The sequence below is a fragment of the Oncorhynchus keta genome, chromosome 3 (genome assembly GCF_023373465.1).
Source record: "Oncorhynchus keta strain PuntledgeMale-10-30-2019 chromosome 3, Oket_V2, whole genome shotgun sequence".
In the NCBI taxonomy this organism is placed as follows: domain Eukaryota; kingdom Metazoa; phylum Chordata; class Actinopteri; order Salmoniformes; family Salmonidae; genus Oncorhynchus; species Oncorhynchus keta.
This window is the reverse complement of record NC_068423.1, coordinates 18,525,954-18,547,557: the sequence shown is the minus strand read 5'-3', so window position 1 is coordinate 18,547,557 and position 21,604 is coordinate 18,525,954. Positions and strand designations below refer to the sequence as shown.

The 21,604-nt window shown below is 42.2% G+C and overlaps 1 protein-coding gene across 2 annotated transcripts in view; it reads right to left on the bottom strand.

Moving 5' to 3' along the window:
* Window positions 1–21,604, bottom strand: part of LOC118363418 (cGMP-dependent protein kinase 1-like) — a 169,596-nt gene that overhangs the window by 133,172 nt on the left and 14,820 nt on the right. For both annotated transcript variants that reach the window (XM_052491846.1, XM_052491835.1), the window contains exon 2: window positions 10,630–10,796. In XM_052491846.1, the coding sequence (XP_052347806.1) occupies window positions 10,630–10,796 (167 nt within the window). The remainder of the gene's footprint in view (window positions 1–10,629; window positions 10,797–21,604) is intronic.

Genomic DNA, 21,604 nt, shown 5'->3' with positions numbered 1-21,604 from the left:
GGGAGAGTAAGGTAGCGAAGGGGTAGAGTGGGGGCAAAGGTAGTGAAGGGGTAGAGTGGAGGTTAAGGTAGTGAAGGGGTGGAGTGGAGGGTAGAGTGGAGGCTATGGTAGTGAACGGGTAGAGTGGAGCTAAGGTAGTTAAGGGGTAGAGTGGAGGGTAAGGTAGTGAAGAGGCAGAGTGGAAGCTAAAGTTGTGAAGGTGTAGAATGGAAGCTTAGGTAGTGAAGGGGTAGAATGGAGGCTTAGGTAGTGAAGGGGTAGAGTGGAGGCTAAGTTAGTGAAGGGGTAAAGTGGGGGGTAGAGTGGGGGCAAAGGTAGTGAAGGGGAAGAGGGGAGGGTAAGATAGTGAAGGGGTAGAGTGGAGGCTAAGGTAGTGAAGGGTTAGAGTGGAGGCTAAGGTAGTGAAGGGGTAGAGTGGAGGGTAAGGTAGTGAAGGGGTAGAGTGGAGGCTAAGGTAGTGAAGGGGTAGAGTGGAGGCTAAGGTAGTGAAGGGGTAGAGTGGAGGCTAAGGTAGTGAAGGGGTAGAGTGGAGGCTAAGGTAGTGAAGGGGTAGAGTGGAGGCTAAGGTAGTGAAGGGGTAGAGTGGAGGGTAGAGTTTAGGCTAGGGTAGTGAAGGGGTAGAGTGGAGGCTAAGGTAGCGAATGGGTAGAGTGGAGGCTCAGGTAGTGGAGGGGTAGAGTGGAGGTTAAGGTTGGGAAGGGGTAGAGTGGGGCTAAGGTAGTGAAGGGGTAGATTGGAGGCTAAGTTAGTGAACGGGTAGAGTGGAGCTAAGGTCGTAAAGGGGTAGAGTGGAGGGTAAGGTAGTAAAGGGGCAGAGTGGAGGGTAAGGTAGTGAAGGGGTAGAGTGGAGGGTAAGGTAGTGAAGGGGTAGAGTGGAGGGTAAGGTAGTGAAGGGTTAGAGTGGAGGGTAAGGTAGTGTGGAGGCAGAGTGGAGGGTAGAGTGTAGGGTAAGGTAGTGAAGGGGTAGAGTGACAAAATATATTTCTCTCCGGCTTACATTGCAAGTCTCACACGTCTGCTCCAATGCCAATTATTTATGAAGGGTAGCAAGCTGCTTTTGTCAGATGACAAGCTGACAAACTGCAGTTGAAGAGTTTCATTCCAAAACGCTATCCAGAAATGTTTGTAAATTAGCTTTAATTGTTTAAAGAAATTATGAAAGAGACTGCTGTGGTTTTTCACTATCTAATCATTGCATGGGGTTGTTCAATGACAGACATGTATTTGTTTCAAATCTATCACTTGGTTTCATTGCAGAGACAACAAAAAAATTGTGACTTGAACATTTTATTAATCAACATGCGTTTTTGGGCAGCAATGCCTTCTGGAACATGTGAACTTTCATGTGCCATAATAACAAATTTGGATACCATATGTAAATGCAAATAAAATTGTTAAATCACGAGTCTTGTTGGTTTAGCCATGGGAAAAGTCAGTTACCTTCCCGGTAGAAATGATTGGCTAAGATAATATAATGGCTGGGCTGGACATGCCGAGAGATGAGTTCAGATTGTTCTGCCATGTCGCATCCTTCTGTCTATAACATGAGCTGGTCAGTATGTGTAAGTAATCCTTTCTATCGTAGCTTTTTGGAAAGAGATCACGTAGTAGAACTGCAAAAGTGCTGAACTCCACTTTCTGGAGGACCGAGTTTTGAAATCAGTGGGATGCCCGGTGGAATTAGAGTGTGATGGCTAAAGAGATGGAGAAATTCTTGTGTTTGATTGCAAATATTCAGAGAGTCAAAAAAAAGAACAAACAGAAGGCTGTTGTTGAATAAAACACCTGTTTCTGGATTACATCTTCAAACTAAGGGCAGCCATGGAATCTTTTATTTCACCTTTATTTAACAAGGTAGGCTCGCTGAGAACAAGTTCTCATTTGCAACTGCGACCTGGCCAAGATAAAGCATAGCAGTGTGAACAGACAACACAGAGTTACACATGGAGTAAACAATTAACAAGTCAATAACACAGTAGGAAAAAAAAAAGGGGAGTCTATATACATTGTGTGCAAAAGGCATGAGGTAGGCGAATAATTACAATTTTGCAGATTAACACTGGAGTGATAAATGATCAGATGGTCATGTCCAGGTAGAGATATTGGTGTGCAAAAGAGCAGAAAAGTACATAAATAAAAACAGTATGGGGATGAGGTAGGTAAAAATGGGTGGACTATTTACCGATAGACTATGTACAGCTGCAGCGATCGGTTAGCTGCTCAGATAGCAGATGTTTGAATTTGGTGAGGGAGATAAAAGTCTCCAACTTCAGCGATTTTTGCAATTCGTTCCAGTCACAGGCAGCAGAGAACTGGAACGAAAGGCGGCCAAATTAGGTGTTGGCTTTAGGGATGATCAGTGAGATACACCTGCTGGAGCGCGTGCTACGGGTGGGTGTTGCCATCGTGACCAGTGAACTGAGATAAGGCGGAGCTTTACCTAGCATGGACTTGTAGATGACCTGGAGCCAGTGGGTCTGGCGACGAATATGTAGGGAGGGCCAGCCGACTAGAGCATACAAGTCGCAGTGGTGGGTGGTATAAGGTGCTTTAGTGACAAAACGGATGGCACTGTGATAAACTGCATCCAGTTTGCTGAGTAGAGTGTTGGAAGCAATTTTGTAGATGACATCGCCGAAGTCGAGGATCGGTAGGATAGTCAGTTTTACTAGGGTAAGCTTGGCAGCATGAGTGAAGGAGGCTTTGTTGCGGAATAGAAAGCCGACTATTGATTTGATTTTCGATTGGAGATGTTTGATATGAGTCTGGAAGGAGAGATTACAGTCTTGCCAGACACCTAGGTACTTATAGATGTCCACATATTCAAGGTTGGAACCATCCAGGGTGGTGATGCTGGTCAGGCATGCGGGTGCAGGCAGCGAACGGTTGAAAAGCATGCATTTGGTTTTACTAGCGTTTAAGAGCAGTTGGAGGCCACGGAAGGAGTGTTGTATGGCATTGAAGCTCGTTTGGAGGTTAGATAGCACAGTGTCCAAGGACGGGACGGAAGTATATAGAATGGTGTCGTCTGCGTAGAGGTGGATCAGGGAATCGCCCGCAGCAAGAGCAACATCATTGATATATACAGAAAAAAGAGTCGGCCCAAGGATTGAACCCTGTGGCACCCCCATAGAGACTGCCAGAGGACCGGATAGCATGCCCTCCGATTTGACACGCTGAACTCTGTTTGCAAAGTAATTGGTGAACCAGGCAAGGCAGTCATCCGAAAAACCGAGGCTGCTGAGTCTGCCGATAAGAATATGGTGATTGACCGAGTCGAAAGCCTTGGCAAGGTCGATGAAGACGACCGCACAGTACTGTCTTTTATCGATGGCGGTTATGATATCGTTTAGTACCTTGAGCGTGGCTGAGGTGCACCCGTGACCGGCTCGGAAACCAGATTGCATAGCGGAGAAGGTACGGTGGGATTCGAGATGGTCAGTGACCTGTTTGTTGACTTGGCTTTCGAAGACCTTAGATAGGCAGGGCAGGATGGATATAGGTCTGTAACAGTTTGGGTCCAGGGTGTCTCCCCCTTTGAAGAGGGGGATGACTGCGGCAGCTTTCCAATCCTTGGGGATCTCAGACGATATGAAAGAGAGGTTGAACAGTGGTGTGGGGGCTGTGCTTTGGCAATGTGGGTGGGGTTATATCCTTCCTGTTTGGCCCTGTCCGGGGGTGTCCTCGGATGGGGCCACAGTGTCTCCTGACCCCTCCTGTCTCAGCCTCCAGTATTTATGCTGCAGTAGTTTATGTGTCGGGGGGCTAGGGTCAGTTTGTTATATCTGGAGTACTTCTCCTGTCCTATTCGGTGTCCTGTGTGAATCTAAGTGTGCATTCTCTAATTCTCTCCTTCTTTCCGGGAGGTCCGTGGGGCTACGCACAATTGGCCTAGCGTCGTCCGGGTTAGGGAGGGCTTGGCCGGTAGGGATATCCTCAAGGCGGGGCAGGCCGGGCGCAGTGCACGCTAACCAAGGTTACCAGGTGCACGGTGTTTTCTCCGACACATTGGTGCGGCTGGCTTCCGGGTTGGATCCGCGTTGTGTTAAGAAGCAGTGTGGCTTGGTTGGGTTGTGTATCGGAGGACGCATCACTTTCAACCTTCGTCTCTCCCAAGCCCGTACGGTAGTTGTAGCGATGAGACAAGATAGTAGCTACTAAAACAATTGGATACCATGAAATTGGGGAGAAAAGGGGGTAAAATTCACCCAAAAAAAAACACTTTTTTCCCCCAATTTTCACAGAACCGCTTGTTGCAATTTCGATGAGGCTCTCTTGTTCAGATATGGGTAAGTGGACTGGAGGCAGGGCATGAAAGGGATAATGAATCCAGCTGTTTGTGTTATCCATTTATGGAATGTACCTGCGAATCGCGCACTCATCTCACTCAGGTGCTTCGCTATATCACATTTGGCATTGAACATTAAGTTCAGTTGCATAGAAAAATCATACAATGTTGGAAAGACCTTTGTGTTGTCCTTATTAATGCAGACAGAGATGAGCTCCAACTTCTTAATCATAGCCTCAATTTTGTACAGCGCATTGAATATAGTTGGGGAGAGTCCCTGTAATCCTAGATTCAGATCATTCAAGTAAGAAAAAACATCACCCAGATAGGCCAGTTGTGTGAGAAACTCGTCATCATGCAAGTGGTCAGACAAGTGAAAATTATGGTCAGTAAAGAAAACTTTAATCTAGTCTCTCAATCAACAATAATGTGTCAATACTTCGCCTCTTGATAACCAACGCACTTCTGTATGTTGTAAAAGAGTTACATGGTCGCTGCCCATATCATTGCATAGTGCAAAAAATACACAAGTGTTCAGGGGCCTTGCTTTAACAAAAATCCTTCTTTAACTCCACACCTTCATCTACACTGATTGAAGTGGATTTAACAGGGAACATAGCGTTCACCTGGATTCACCTGGCCAGTCTATGTAATGGAAAGAGCAGGTGTCCTTAATGTTTTGTACACTGTGTATAAATTATACATTTTTGACATCAATATTTCAAAAAATAATAAGAATTCACAACAGTAATATGAGATCTTGACTTTGTCACTTAGCAGATGCTCTTATCCAGAGCGACATACAGTAAGTGCATTCATCTTAAGATAGCTAGGTGAGACAACCACATAACACAGTCAAATATAGCTTCCATTCCAGCTAAACAAAGGTTATATAGCATTTTGCTAAAAAAATAAATAATAATCATACACATCTAAAATCTATTAATTAAAATCTGAGAACAGTCATATTTTACACGCACATGAATATACCCACAAGCAATAAAAATAGGGTTTTGGAAATAAACTCTTAATTTCTCACGCAGTGCATCTTTATCAGCTAGCTGCCAAAACATTGTTGGTTGTAACTTTTAATTAATCATTTGCATTGGAGCAGAAGTGCATTGCACCTGACAAATTCAGGTGTGTGTTTTCCTCAGTATAGAAAATGACATCACCTGGCTGCTGCCCAAGTAGGCTATGACTTGAGTTCTCTTATAGCAAATACTTTACATACAGTATATTCATCCATTATATTAGCCTAAATTGTTTACTTCAAACCCTCTCAGTCCATTGGATATACTGTAGCATAAAACTCCAGGTCTCGGTTCAGCTGGGCCTTTGCATATTAATGTGGATGTTAATAAACAACATTGCCAAAGGATGAGGATCCAGCACGTTGCTATGCAACCAAATCCATGTTGAGACAGCTTGGCTGCATTTAGTTTATGACTGTAAAGTGTAACTTGTTGGCTGAGAGAGCAAATATCCACTACATTCTGTGCCCATTACGAAAACAGAATTGATGAGTTTTTCACGGTGGTATCCTATTTAAAAATCACCCAAGTATAGCGCCTTGTCATGATCAGAATCTTTTTCGGGTCATTTCCTCTTCCTGTTTACATCTCACATTATATTTGGAGTCCATCTGTGGGTTTAACAGGCCAATAAAAAAAGACTGGGAAAAGGCTGAGGATGTTTATTCCTGTCTGGGGCACAGAAAAACCCAAAGTGTCAAACACTCATGCACAAAAATGTTCTCTCTTTCCATTTTGTTCTTCAGTGAGGCGAACACTTCATTAGCTAGCTGTGCTGTGTTAGAATATCAATGGGTTTCTACTTCCTTGTCATTTATTTGTGTCCAACGCTAGATAGCTGTTCTCGGGAGAGCAGACGCATTAGCCAGGATATTTCTTCCAATTAACGTCCAGCAATAGTGACGAGGCCATTATTAATTGACAGTTGCAGTGAGACTACTTATTCTTCTCTGTTCCATAGAGTCTAATGGAGAGGCCCCGTCTGCTAAACCTTGATCCTTTTCGTGTCTAGAAAGATCTATCCACAGCGTATAGAGACGCATGTCAGAGGTGTCGTGTGTTCATGGTAAATACATCATTAATCAAGGATCTACGTGATAGATTTAGTATTCAGGGAAAACATTCAATCCCACTTCATTTATACAACATGAACCTCATGAATGAGTTTAAAGCAGCAATATGTAACTTTTCGGCGACCCGATCAAATTCTCTTAGAAATGTGTGTTATAGATCTGTGATTCTCGTTGAAAGAAAGTCTAAGAAGTGGTAGATCTGTTCTAGGTGCGCTATTTCTATGCTTCTCGTTTTTAAGTTGAGTTTTTTTGTCTTTTACGTTCGGTTTTATATATCAGCTTCAAAAAGCTGAAAATACTATCTTTTTGGTTATGGAAAATATATTTCACAGTGGTATAGACGGGAAAAAGGATTGTCTACACTATGATTGCTTGTTTTGTCACAAACTGAAATTAGGCAAACAATTAGAATTTTAACAAACATGAAATGCAGGAGTGATATCTGCATAGTGCACATTTAATACATTCTCAAAAGCAAAATAGGATTTTGACATTATACACGTCAATGAAACCAATTAATTTCTAGTGTTGTAGGCTCTGGACCAGTCTGAACCCCCCTGGATGTGACCCTCCTCCATTTAATCTCCAAACTGCCTCTACTCTAGCCTTCCTCCTGATGCTGACTGCTCAAAGCCTTAATAAACTACCCTGCCTGCCATGATCTTCTACATGTTTAGGTTTGTCAGAATTACATGTTTTTTAAGCACTTAATAAAGCACTTTGTAATGAAAAGCTTTGTCATAAAAGTTGAATTCATTATTATTATTATCTCTTATTTTAATGGAGGAACAGAAGCAGTAAGACAAATCAAATTTGGAACTGCCGGAGGACAGACAGATACTGTGGTCTGTTTCCTTGCCCACAAGGCTCAGTTAGGCTATGAATCTGTTGCTAATTGAAAAGCTCTGTTTATTTTAGCTGACCCATTTTGTGTCTGGTGCCCGTAGTCAACGCCGCACTGAGCAAAATGCCCTGCTGATAAAAAAAAGTAAAAATGTTCTGCCTGTGGATTAATATAGTTCAACACAGGTGTACAAATAAATACGGCACAGCTGGGTGTGCTTGGAGAAAGTAGCTCAAAGGGAAGTCTACTTCATGGGGTTTGTCCATACACTCTAAAGAAGTTAATGACCTCAAATTAGTTTTTATCATTTTCATTTCAAAAGAAATTCACTTTTTTTCTGATAACTTTTCCTCAGGTGTTACCATTGTGTTAGCCTCGTCGAGAACCAGGCTTGGGAGGCGTGCCAATGACGTGATGTTGGAGGTATAGTAGCGCTCAGGAGCACATTCAAGGTGAATCCAATCAGACAGGAGAATAACTTCTCTAAGAATCAATTTTCTTCCCATTAGCAAATCCACTGGTCCCTCATGGCTCCATCGACGGGGACACATTGAACCGTATCAAGGCAGCTTCCCTCCCTGCTCAACTCTGCTCGGCCGTAGTGGGCGCCTTTGCTCAGATTAAGGTATTTGTCTTGATTACTCGTAATCAATGGCAGAGTGTGGCACAATGACAGCTTAAGCCAAGTAAGTAAGCATACTTATACAGAATAACAGAGGGACTAAGAACCACTCATGGCATTCAGTAGACTTGGAGAAGGATGTTCTCTGTCATTTCTGTCAAGTACATAAAGCATGTTATCAGAGTGCTCCTTGTGGTATCAAGATAGGAAACAAAGAAACGAAAAGGAGCTGGGAAGAAAGAAACTGGTGTAAACAGGCTTTTTAAGTCTTCTTTTTAACAGCAATGTCTGTGCCAACAAATCACCCAGTTCCTCTGAGAACAGGATCTTTCAGTAAAGTTCCCCATAATGGTATGTAACAACTGAACCATTTAATATTGGGACAAAAGCAATTTGGAACTAAAATAGCCACATACTGGTTATGACTCCTTAACCCTTTACAGTTGTGGGAATTGGCCTCTATGGACAGGTCTAAATTTAAACGTTTCTTACAGTAGACATATGAAAATCATATGCATAACCATGGTGGCAATTGAAAGGGAACAGTTTGGATATAATGGGGAAATTATTAGACCAAAGGTGAGTACACAACAGTTCACCTGGTTTAAGACTGAATCCAAACATTACACTGTTGATTTTATGTGCATTTTACATTTACTGTACTTTTCGCCGCATTTGTTGATAACAAAATCTGAAAATATTCTGGCTACATTAGTAACATGAGAAGATTCCTGGTAAATGTGAATTGACTTTAACATTCATCTAAAGACTGTTATTCATCGTACCAATGATTGTCCGGGATGTGAGTTTATCGTCTCCAGCACATGTTGAGATTCAAAGTTGAAACCATTTTAAACGGCAGCTGCAGCTTCACACTTTTCTGGTCTGCTTTGGGTTTTTTCTTAACGTATCGTTTGAACCTTTTGCTCGAAAGTTCTGGCTGTTTTGACCTCACTCCAGGGAGGTGATTACTCACTGTGCAAAGCTATGGAAAATAATGATCTCTTATAGCTTCTCAAATCATATCCCTCTCTTAACAAAAACACTTTCATAATTTCCCATAATATGGAAACTTCACCCACGTAGTGGGTATACTTTCCGAGTTGCAGTATTTCCTTTATAACATTTTTAGTGACATCACAAAATAACAAACAAAATTACATTACTGTCCTATAGATTGCCTCTAACCATTCCCCACGTTCTACATTAGAAATATTGTTCCAGTATTCGCTTTTGAACGTGTTAGAGTTCCAGTGGGAAAAAGAATGTTGAGACAAAACACATTACTTTTGGTGAATTTGGCGAGCACAGGCCTGGATCTTCTCTATTGATTTACAACAGGATGTGAGTTGTTAATCACCACTAGTTCTATCCTACCCTCTTTACGGGTGAAAAGGGGTCTGATTGAAGTTAGTCATTGCAAACCTGATCTGACCTATTTGGATTCTCGTGGTCGGTCATGACATGGGGTAGGTGCAACATAAGACAAAACATTTACAAGAGTTCCAGTGAGAGGACTAACTTCTCCAGAGTGTGCACAGTTCCTAAGTCTTTTCAATGCACTTTTATAGTCTTCAACTATGAGGTGCTTATTTGGGCACATTGTGTCGTTGAGGAACTACAGCAAGCACACTTGTAGTTGTTTTGTTTGGAACACAACCCTGCATCTCCGCCATCACACAATTATTTGATTCACAGTAGACAAACATAGGCTCATTCTGTTCAGAACAACCCAGGCTATGACGCTATGTCATCTTATCTTTTCGCTGTACATAAACGTAATGATCATAAGTGTTGACACTTTATATGACATGAGTTTTATGATATGGAAATGTGCACAGTTGGACTCATTGGTGTTCGGTGTTGTATTTATAATCCTCAACCTCTCATCTTTCAAACTACATCGAGTCCTCATAATCTACAGCATTTCCCTCATTCAGACAACAACAAAAAAATCGCAAAAGTTGCCCAGTTAGCAGGAGGGATCTAGCAACTTCTTGTCTCGTGAGGTCGTCACGTTCAGAATAGCTTTCAGTCAAAACCCATACAACACAGTGAAGTGCACACCTTACAAATCCCACTTAATTATAAATGTTTTGCTCTGGCTCTGCTGAATGAACATGACATAAGAAATCATGACATTTCAGTGGTTACGAAACTGTGTTGCAACAAACCTGAAACGGTTGACATGAATCATGGCTAATGCTAGCTACGCTATCCCCTCTGGCCTTGATGGATTCACGCCATTCCTTCATTAATGGCTGATTTCTCACAGGTGGACAAACTGGTGAATTACAGCCCAGCAGAGGACCGTTCATTCACTTCCTGGAAATGCATCTTTACTGTAGGTCATTGTTTCCAGATCTAAACTGGTGATGAATAACAGGGATTTGAACAGAAGGTCTTAACCATGAAAGTCCCACAGTAGATACAGTACACTCTTAGTGGTGACTTGAGGAACCCCTGGAGTTCCTCAAGGACCCATTGTTAGTCAATTAACTTAACATGAACAGGAATGACATTTACTGTAACAGGTGGCCAAAAAAACTATCTGAAAGCCACGCCTCCAATCTGATAGGCTGCCACCTCTACAATATATTATTAGAAAGGTTTAAAAGTGTAACCACTCCCATCACAAAAAAAGTTTCTAGTTTGAACCTTTACAAATGTGTTCCTCAATGTCCTTTTCAGAGGGGTTCCTCTAAGAACTGGAAAGTTCAAAAAGGCGAAGGGAAGTTAACATGGCTGACTTTTTGCACAATGCTTACCTTCCATCACATACACCAATGAGCCCACATCCCCTTCTTTGATGATGCAGCTGTCTGTGGCATATTCAACTGGGTACATACAGTCAACGATCTCTTGGATCTGAGAAAGCTCAAGGTTCTTCATGAAGTCGTTGTCAAGAATGGCCTCCTTGATTAAGCCCTTGGACCTGTGAATTGAATGAAAAGAGAGTAACGTTCTGTTCCTGAAGCTAAAGTGCAGAAAAAGTTACTAAATTGAGAACAATTAGCAAATGAAACAGTTGATGTGAATAAGAATCTGCAGTGTGGCTCAACATCTGTTTTGCTTTGACAGACTGCTTTCACAAAAAAATACAAAAAAACGTAACTTTCCTCTATAAGTAAAGCTATTTATGAGCATCCAGTCAACAGTTTGGAAATGACATGCGCTTGAAAGGCCCATATTGGAGAGAAGTGCCCCATAACCAGTAATTTGAGACAGAAATCACCGTACTGCATCTCCCCGCCTTAGGGCATGTGAATAGAATCAGTTCTTATCTCTACACCAGCACTCTTGTATAGGCTGGAGGGAAGATAAGGCATTTTACTACCCTGCATTTTACCTCAGACGCCTTGCTATGAATGACTACCCACAAGTACCTCATCCAGCAATTTGCCTTAAAAGACCAGCTTCAGAAGTACTCTGGCTTCACTATATCATAAATCGAGAGTGTGGGCACTTTAAAAATCATATGGACTTATTCTTTGGGAATTAATATTATGTTGTCTCGTGGTAGTAGGGTTAACGGAATCTACAGTAATTTTGGTAATTAAGAGAAAATCCATGGCAATTTATCGTTACTAGTCATTTATACTTCAAAACGTTTTTATTGACTGATATAAAGTATATATGTTTTTTTTTATCTGTGTCCATATTGTACATGAGTTTCCAGTGGATAGGTCATATGGTTCAAGAGAAAATAGCCAAACTAATGAAAAAAGCATCTAATCAACAATGGTATTCTTTTGTTATTAACTCTGCAACTCTCTTCCAACTTTTCACAACTGCCACAAAAGTCTGACGCCAAAACATGTCATTCTATTTTTTTATTTGAAAATCATCTTATTTAATTATTTAGTATATTTTTCATTAAGGCAACACAGAGGGCCAGAGATAATTACAGACACCTGTGATAATCTGAAGTACCCAATAGGGCCACTAGATGTCTTGTGATAGAATACCAAAAGTTTTCAGCAATATACCCTCTCTTTGCAATCCTATGGGGGAGGATGTTTCGCGATGGGAGATCTGTTCCAGCAAATCCTAGCTGAGCTGGTAGATTGGTGCTGCTGCCCTTCGGAGGTACGGAGAACTGAGAGATGACACTCAGACACAAAGCATTAGTTCGGCACCACTTAAACACTGGTATTGTGTGTTAATGTCCTAGGAGTCAAGATAACCCTGTGCTCACAAAGATGTAATAAAGCCAGTTCTGAATTCATTTTCCACTTCTGATAGCTTTGTTTTCCCCGAAGTCCCAAAAACACACAGTGAGACACTGTCAGATGGGTCATTCAGGGCGCTGCAACTTTAAATTAGTTTTAATTTGAGTTAGAGTTGTCACAGAGCTTTTTTTCTTTTTCTTCAAGACTTCTCCACAAACCAGATAAAATATTTATTTGGTAATGCTACCTTTCAAGACAGTTTTGCAATAGACCACAGTATTTCAAAGTATATTATTTGCCTTTACCTAGTCTCTTTTTTCTGTTTTTGAACAGGTGATCAGATGTATTGTAGAATGCAGAGATTTCAGCTGGAAGCAGGGCTGGGGGGGATGGTGGTGGGTGATGGTGGACACCAACATCTGCCTAGCTCTCTACCTGTAACATCTGGCTCTAAACCATCACAGTAACCTTGGGGAAAGGAACCTGAGGTTGAAGAGAAAGAGGCAAGAGATCTCCTTTGGGACCTGTACTTAATAAACCTGCCCATTTCCCCCAGTACTACTGCCCTCCTTACAGACAACGGCACAGTAATCAACTGTTTGCAGTGTCTGTCCATACGGCTTGTGTTTGTGCAGAGATGCGTGGGAGGGCTAAATGAATTCTGAATCTCTCCTTATCAAAAACCCATTCTGATTAAAGGTTGAATAGAGAGCAAGATGTGATTCTGGCACAGTGGGACATGTGTGATTTGGTAAAAAGCAATCTCACTTTGATGACCGGTGATTGTCACTTGTGTATTACAGTGCTGCCTGGCAACATGGGTGCTTAGCAGTGACTACAGCTGTGTAACTGTCACAGCCTTATCCAGAGGATTGGCAGAAGTGAAGAGTTTCGGTAAAGCAACAAGGAAGAGCAGACACAGATGGGCTCCTTGAGTAATGAGTGAATCTCAAATTAAATCAGATAGGGCATCGCAGACAATGACGAAATCAAATGTTCTGCCTTTTTGTGAAGAAATAAATCAGCATGAATAGCTTATCATCTCTTTTGCGTGGGGACCCCTAACACTTTGTTCTTCTGAGAAACCACTCTGTTCTATACACTGCAAGTTCAAGGGATTTCAATAACTGTTTTTCAATATTAGAACATTCAAAAAAGTATCTAAATAACTTCTCTCTGTGATTTAACTGAAGGTCACAAGTTCCATCAAGACACATTCTATACTAAAGTTATAATGTAAGCTTATTTTCAGTCGACTAAATTGCAAAACTATTCAGCTGAGTATTAAAATATAGTAATGTACCCAGTATGAAACACTTCAACACTCATCTGCTGTGATTAGATTTAGCTGGCACTCCAGTCTTACCCATTACAGTGTAGCAAAATTCTGGTATAACCTTTACATTTTTTCTTATTTTCTCACTTTTTCTTTCAGGAGTGTTATCATTCCATGTATAATTACAGATTAATCATTCTTTAATTTAGATTTTAGAGAACAATATGCATAATAAATGTTTTGCCTTTCTTGAAAGCCTGTAGCATTTAACAAACAGACTATATAATACAATTGCTAAAACCATGGTACACTACATGACCAAAAGTATCTGGACATCTGCTCGTCGAAAATGTCATTCCAAAATAATGGGCATTAATATGGAGTTGGTCCCCCGTTTGCTGCTATAACAGCCTCCACTCTTCTGGGAAGGCTTTCCAATGTATGTTGGAACATTGCCCTCAATCTCACACAAATCATCAAGGAACCCACCAGGTACAACCCTAAATCCGTAAACAAGGGCACCCTAATTGAAATTATTCTGACCAACTTGCCCTCCAAATATACCTCTGCTGTCTTCAATCAGGATCTCAGCGATCACTGCTTCATTGCCTGTATCCGCTACGGGTCCGCGGACAAACGACCACCCCTCATCACTGTCAAACGCTCCCTAAAACACTTCTGCGAGCAGGCCTTTCTAATCGACCTGGCCCGGGTATCCTGGAAGATTATTGACCTCATCCCGTCAGTTGAGGAGGCCTGGTCATTCTTTAAAAGTAACTTCCTCACCATCTTAGACAAGCATGCTCTGTTCAAAAAATGCACAACTAAGAACAGATATAGCCCCTGGTTCACTCCAGACTTGACTGCCCTCGACCAGCACAAAAACATCCTGTGGTGGACTGCAATAGCAGTCCCGTAGCTCTAACTTCAAAAAGTTCTGGGACACTGTAAAGTCCATGGAGAACAAGAGCACCTCCTCCCAGCTGCCCACTGCACTGAGGCTCGGTAACACGGTCACCACCGATAAATTCATGATAATCGAAAACTTCAACAAGGTTTTCTCAACGGCTGGCCATGCCTTCCTCCTGGCTACTCCAACCTCGGCCAACAGCTCCGCTACCCCCCCGCAGCTACTCGCCCACGCCTCCCCAGCTTCTCCTTTATCCAAATCCAGATAACAGATGTTCCGAAAGAGCTGCAAAACCTGGACCCATACAAATCAGCTGGGCTTGACAATCTGGACCCTCTATTTCTGAAACTGTCCACCGCCATTGTCGCAACCCCTATTACCAGCCTGTTCAACCTCTCCTTCGTATCATCTGAGATCCCCAAGGATTGGAAAGCTGCCGCGGTCATCCCCCTCTTCAAAGGGGGAGACACCCTGGAACCAAACTGTTACAGACCTATATCCATCCTGCCCTGCCTATCTAAGGTCTTCGAAAGCCATGTCAACAAACAGATCACTGACCATCTCGAATCCCACCGTACCTTCTCCGCTGTGCAATCCGGTTTCCGAGCCGGTCACGGGTGCACCTCAGCGACGCTCAAGGTACTAAACGATATCATAACCGCCATCGATAAAAGACAGTACTGTGCAGCCGTCTTCATCGACCTAGCCAAAGCATTCGACTCTGTCAATCACCATATTCTTATCGGCAGACTCAGTAGCCTCGGTTTTTCTAATGACTGCCTTGCCTGGTTCACCAACTACTTTGCAGACAGAGTTCAGTGTGTCAAATCGGAGGGCATGTTGTCCGGTCCTCTGGCAGTCTCTATGGGGCTACCACAGGGTTCAATTCTCGGGCCGACTCTTTTCTCTGTATATATCAATGATGTTGCTCTTGCTGCGGGCGATTCCCTGATCCACCTCTACGCAGACAACACCATTCTGTATACTTCTGGCCCTTCCTTGGACACTGTGCTATCGAACCTCCAAACAAGCTTCAATGCCATACAACACTCCTTCCGTTGGCTCCAACTGCTCTTAAACGCTAGTAAAACCAAATGCATGCTTTTCAACCGTTCGCTGCCTGCACCCGCATGCCCGACTTGCATCACCAACCTGGATGGTTCCGATCTAGAAAATGTGGACATCTATAAGTACCTAGGTGTCTGGCTAGACTGCAAACTCTCCTTCCAGACTCATATCAAACATCTCCAATCCAAAATCAAATCTAGAGTCGGCTTTCTATTTCGCAACAAAGCCTCCTTCACTCACGCCGTAAAACTTACCCTAGTAAAACGGACTATGCAACCAATCCTCGACTTCGGCGATGTCATCTACAAAATAGCTTCCAATACTCTACTCAGCAGACTGGATGCAGTTTATCACAGTGCCATCCGTTTTGTTACTAAAGCACCTTATACCACCCACCACTGCGACCTGTATGCTCCAGTCGGCTGGTCCTCGTTACATGTTCGTCGCCAGACCCACTGGCTCTAGGTCATCTACAAGTCTATGCTTGGTAAAGCTCTGCCTTATCTCAATTCACTGGTCACGATGGCAACACCCATCCGTAGCACGCGCTCCAGCAGGTGTATCTCACTGATCATCCCTAAAGCCAAAACCTCATTTGGCCGCCTTTCCTTCCAGTTCTCTGCTGCCTGCGACTGGAATGAATTGCAAAAATCTCTGAAGTTGGAGACTTTTATCTCCCTCACCAATTTTAAACATCTGCTATCTGAGCAGCTAACCGATCGCTGCAGCTGTACATAGTCCATCGGTATATAGCCCACCCAATTTACCTACCTCATCCCCATACTGTTTTTATTTTACTTACTTTTCTGCTCTTTTGCATACCAGTATCTCTACCTGCACATGCTCATCTAATCATTTATCACTTCAGTGTTAATCTGCTAAATTGTAATTATTCACTCCTATGGCCTATTTATTGCCTACCTCCTCATGCCTTTTGCACACAATGTATATACTGTAGATTCTTTTTTTTCTACTATGTTATTATTGACTTGTTTATTGTTTACTCCATGTGTAACTCTGTGTTGTTGTCTGTTCACACTGCTATGCTTTATCTTGGCCAGGTCGCAGTTGCAAATGAGAACTTGTTCTCAACTAGCCTACCTGGTTAAATGGGGGGTTAAGTGGGGACTTGATTAAATTCAGCCACAAGTGCATTAGTGATGTCAGGCACTGATGTTGGGCGATTAGGACTGGGTCACAGTCGGTGTTCCAATTCATCCCAAAGGTGTTTGATTGGGTTGAGGTCAGGGCTCTGTCCAGGCCAGTCAGGGCTCTGTCCAAGTTCTTCCACACCGATCGACAAATAATTTCTGTATGGACCTTGCTTGATATACGGAGGCATTGTCATGCTGAAACAGGAAGGGGCCTTCTCCAAACAGTTGCCACAAAGTTAGAAGCACCTAGAAGGCCATAGCGTTAATATTTCCCTTCACTGGAACTAAGGGGCTTAGCACGAACCATAAAAAACAGCCGCAGACCATTATTCCTCCTCACTAAACTTTACAGTTTGCACTATGCATTGGGGCAGGTAGCGTTCTCTTGGCATCCGCCAAACTCAGATTCGTCCGTCAGACTGCCAGATGGTGAAGCGTGATTCATCACTCCAGAGAACACATTTCCACTGCTCCAGAGTCCAATGGCGGTGAGTCCAATGGTGGCGAGCTTTGCGCTGCTCGGCCATAGATACCCACTTCATGAAGCTCTCGACAAACAGATATTGTGCTGATGTTTGGAACTCGGTAGTGAGTGTTGCAACCGAGGAAAGATGATTTATACGCGCTTCAGCACTTGTCCGTCCCATTCTGTGAGCTTGTGTGGCCTACCATGTCACGGCTGAGTTGTTGTTGCTCCTAGATGTTTCAACTTCACAATAACATCACTTACAGGTGACCGGGGCATCTCAAGCAGGGCAGAAATTTGACGAACTGACTTGTTGGAAAGATGACATCCAATTACGGTGCCTCCCCTAAGTCACCGAGCTCTTCAGTAAGGCCATTCTACAGCCAATGTTTGTCTATGGTGATTGCATGGCTGTGATTTTATCGATTTTATACACCTGTCAGCAATGGGTGCGGCTGAAATAGCCATATCTACTAATTTGAAGGGGTGTCCACATACTTTTGGTGATGTAGAGTATTATATAACAGAGAAAACAGACTTTTATCATTTAAATTGCTTCCATTAATGAAATGCTTCCTTTACAATTACATTATAGAGACATTGTGAAAGAACATTTACAGTTCAAAACATTTATAAACGCTCATAGAATGTCACTGTGGTTACAGCAGCAGCAGAAGGGATATTTCTGGATGGAACATGTCTGAAAGACAAGCCAGATCAATGTTTGAAAGGCCATAGTGTCTCTCCAAACAGTCTCAGTGAAAGAACGTCATCAATTCATCAAGGCTAAGTCTCTATTACAATTTTATGAACAAAATCAACGGTGAGTAAAGCAAAATGTTTAATTCAAATAACTGTCCAGTGTTTCCAGATTTCTATCAAATATGACCTAAACTGAGTCTACAAAACATTAAGGATACCTTCCTACTACTTTTTTTTATTAAGTAGCTGTTTTCTGTGTTGAAATGGTGTGGGTGTACCCCAACATAGTCCAGTAGAGACGCTCTAAAACGTCTCTATTTGATATAGAAGTGTGAAAATTGGCACACTTGCATAGTTTTTCATGCTGAACAAAACCTGATATAGTGCGACTTGAGCAAAGCCCCGGGTCGACATGTAGCGCCCCCTAAAGGTCAATGGTGAAAATGCATTTACCTGTATTGACGTTTTGGGTAATGGCTTCCTTTGTGTTGGGTCTACATAGCCCCAAAATAGCTAAACATGTTTGGATTGGTTTGGGGTACTCATTCAATCAACAACCAAAACCATATGGCATTTGTTTTGTCCTTTATGATCGATGATTAAAAACCATCAAATCGCAGTAAAATGTGTATATTTTCACTTTCAAAGTGGTGTATTAAATACAAAGTTACCTTTGACACTCTACAAAAGTGATATCTGTTCCCTGAAGTCTACCGATTACAATGATAAATAATATGATATTATACACTGTGTCACTTATAAGAAATGTGCCAGGAAACCTGCCCAGTGCAGGTCAATCTACGAGAAATCCCATAGGGATGCATTATGTCCAGCAGGCACAAAGGTAACCCATTTGAGCAAAATCCCTTTATGATGACGCGACAAAACTAAATAAAGCTATAGTGCCATTGCAGATTTTCCCTGTTGCACTCTAGGGAAGCAGTTTTCCAAAATGTCCACCAACCAGCTCCATAAGGCCAAATAGGACTGGTTTGACATGGCAGTATTTCAATAAATAATTGCTACATAATTGCTACATAATGCCCATAATGCTTGAAATGTTTGAGTTGGTGTTGGGGATAAAAGGGCCCAAATATGCCATATACAGTACCAGTCAGAAGTTTGGACAAACCTTCTCATTCAAGGGTTTTTCTTTATTTGTACTATTTTCTACATTGTCGAATAATAGTGAAGACATCAAAACTATGAAATAACAGATATGGAATCATGTAGCAACCACAAAAGTCTTAAACAAATCGAAATATATTTGAGATTCTTCAAAGTAGCCACCATTTGCCTTGACAGCTTTGCACACTCTTGGCAGCTTTGCACACTCTTGGCATTCTCTCAACCAGCTTCACCTGGAAGGCTTTTCCAACAGTCTTGAAGTAGTTCGTACATATGCTGAGAACTTGTTGGCTGCTTTTCCTTCACTCTGCGGTCCAACTCATCCCAAACCATCTCAATTGGGTTGAGGTCGGGTGATTGTTGAGGCCAGGTCATCCGATGCAGCACACCATCACTCTCCTTCTTGGTCAAATAGCCCTTACACAGCCTGGAGGTGTGTTGGGTCATTGTCCTGTTGAAAAACAAATGATAGTCCCACTAAGCCCACACCAAATGGGATGGCGTATCGCTGCAGAATGCTGTGGTAGCCATGCTGGTTACATGTGCCTTGAATTCTAAATAAATCACTGACAGTGTCACCAGCAAACCACACCATCACTCCTCCTCCTCCATGCTTCACGGTGGGAACCACACATGCAGAGATCATCCGTTCACCTACTCTGTGTCTCACAAAGACATGGTGGTTGAAACCAAAAATCTCAAATTTGGACTCATCAGACCAAAGGACAGATTTCCACTGGTCTGATGTCCATTGTTCGTGTTTCTTGGCCCAAGCAAGTCTCTTATTATTATTGGTGTCCTTTATTAGTGGTTTCTATACAGCAATTAGACCATGAAGGCCTGATTCACGCAGTCTCCTCAGAACAATTGATGTTGAGATGTGTCTATTACTTGAACTCTGTGAAAGATTTATTTGGGCTGAAATATGAGGTGCAGTTAATTGCCGATTTCTGAGGCTGGTAACTCTAATGAACTTGTCCTTTGCAGCAGAGGTAACTCTGGGTTTTCCTTTCCTGTGGCGGTCCTCATGAGAGCCAGTTTCATCATAGTGCTGGATGGTTTTTGCGACTACACTTGAAAGAACTTTAAAAATTTTCTGGATTGACTGACTTTCATGTCTTAGAGTAATGATGGACTGTTATTTCTCTATTTGAATAGTTCTTGCCATAATATGGACTTGGTCTTTTACCAAATAGGGCTATCTTCTGTAAACCACACCTACCTCGTCACAACACATCTCAAATGCATTAAGAAGGGAATAAAATCCACAAATTAACTTTTAACAAGGCACACCTGTTAATTGAAATGCATTCCAGGTGACTACATCATAAAACTGATTGAGAGAATGCCAAGAAAGATGACATCATCCTCTATGAGGAAATAGCAAGCATTCTTTAAATGGTCTGTTTGAGATACAAGTTTGAGGTAGGTTTTGTTCTCCAAGTGTTTTTTTCTCCAACCATGCACAAATATGGGTTTAATATAGGTTTAATATAGGTTTAATATAGGATGAGTCTACAACATTACTTGGGTATGAGTTAACAGAATATTAACTTTTAAAAAGGTGAGATTATTACTGGGCAGTTACATTAAGAAAACAAATATACCCATCAAATCCATGCAGTATATTCCTTTCAGCTACACTAACCAGGTTTCCATCCAAACTTTTTCTGCAAGTAAAGTACATGTCGGATAAAAAAAATGTAATGACAGTCCTGATGGAGACAGAATATCTGTTGGTAAACTTTCCAAAGCAAGATACGCTAGACAAGGTGGGATCTTTCTGTGTCAGTAAAATCTATTATGCAAGAAATGTCAGTGGAAATGCTTTTATTCAGAAATATTGATATAATAATCATCATATCGTGTAAATTTGGAATCATGCAATGACATGTTTTGGGGTCCTCCCACTATGACTTGTCGGGAAAGCATGCAGTTTATTAGGCTTCAGGTGAAATAAGTTATGCTAAACTTCACAGGGTGGTGAAAGTGCAAGGTGATGAGATTGATGCTCCTTTCCAGTGAATATGTGCACTACGTCATTACGCACAGCCTTTTATCTGAAAAAAGTCTATTTGATGGAAGCACATCAAACATATTAGAATATTCTCATGAAAATTTGTCGCGAATTGGAGGGAAACCTAATGACTCATCTGACTCCAAAATATTCAGAGAAAAAGCACAAAAGGGGAGAACGGAGCCATTAGTCATTTTGGAGGCACTGAACTCCAGCTGGTGGCTAGTGTCAGAAGACCGACCCCCTTGGTGACCCGCCAACCACTCCCTTTGAAGAGGGTTTGAGGACAATGGACAGAAATGCCACCGCTCATCAGGCTGCTCCAAATGAATCAGATCCTTTGATATTCAGCATTAACTGGGTGTCCTGGAAGGCTTTTCAGGGGAATACTACACATGGCCAGGTGAAGACTGGTGAGAAGCTTTGGTTGCAGTCTATTGAATAACATGACTGAGATCGACTTGGGTTGATTGACATTGCAGAACTATGGGTATAGTGTGTCACAGTTTTACAGTATGTTAACTGATAGTTGACTAGACTCTAGCTTGGCCCCTGTTCTTTTTTCGTGTCGCGTTTCATTTCCTTTGCTTCAGAAAGTGCGTCCCTGTCAAAGCCCAGAGATAAACACAGAGCGGTTCCCTTAAAAGGAGAAAGTATGCTGCTTTAGAGAACAGCCGGATGGATAGACAGCATTCCTACAGACTTTATAGGACCCTTGGACCGAAGGTGCAAGAATCAAACTCTTTCCCTCAATGCCCTGACCATACCTTCCAATCTAAGAAGCCTGAGAAAGGTTGTGATTGTTTACAACCTACACAGTTTCAGAAATAGAATTGCAAAGGCATGCATG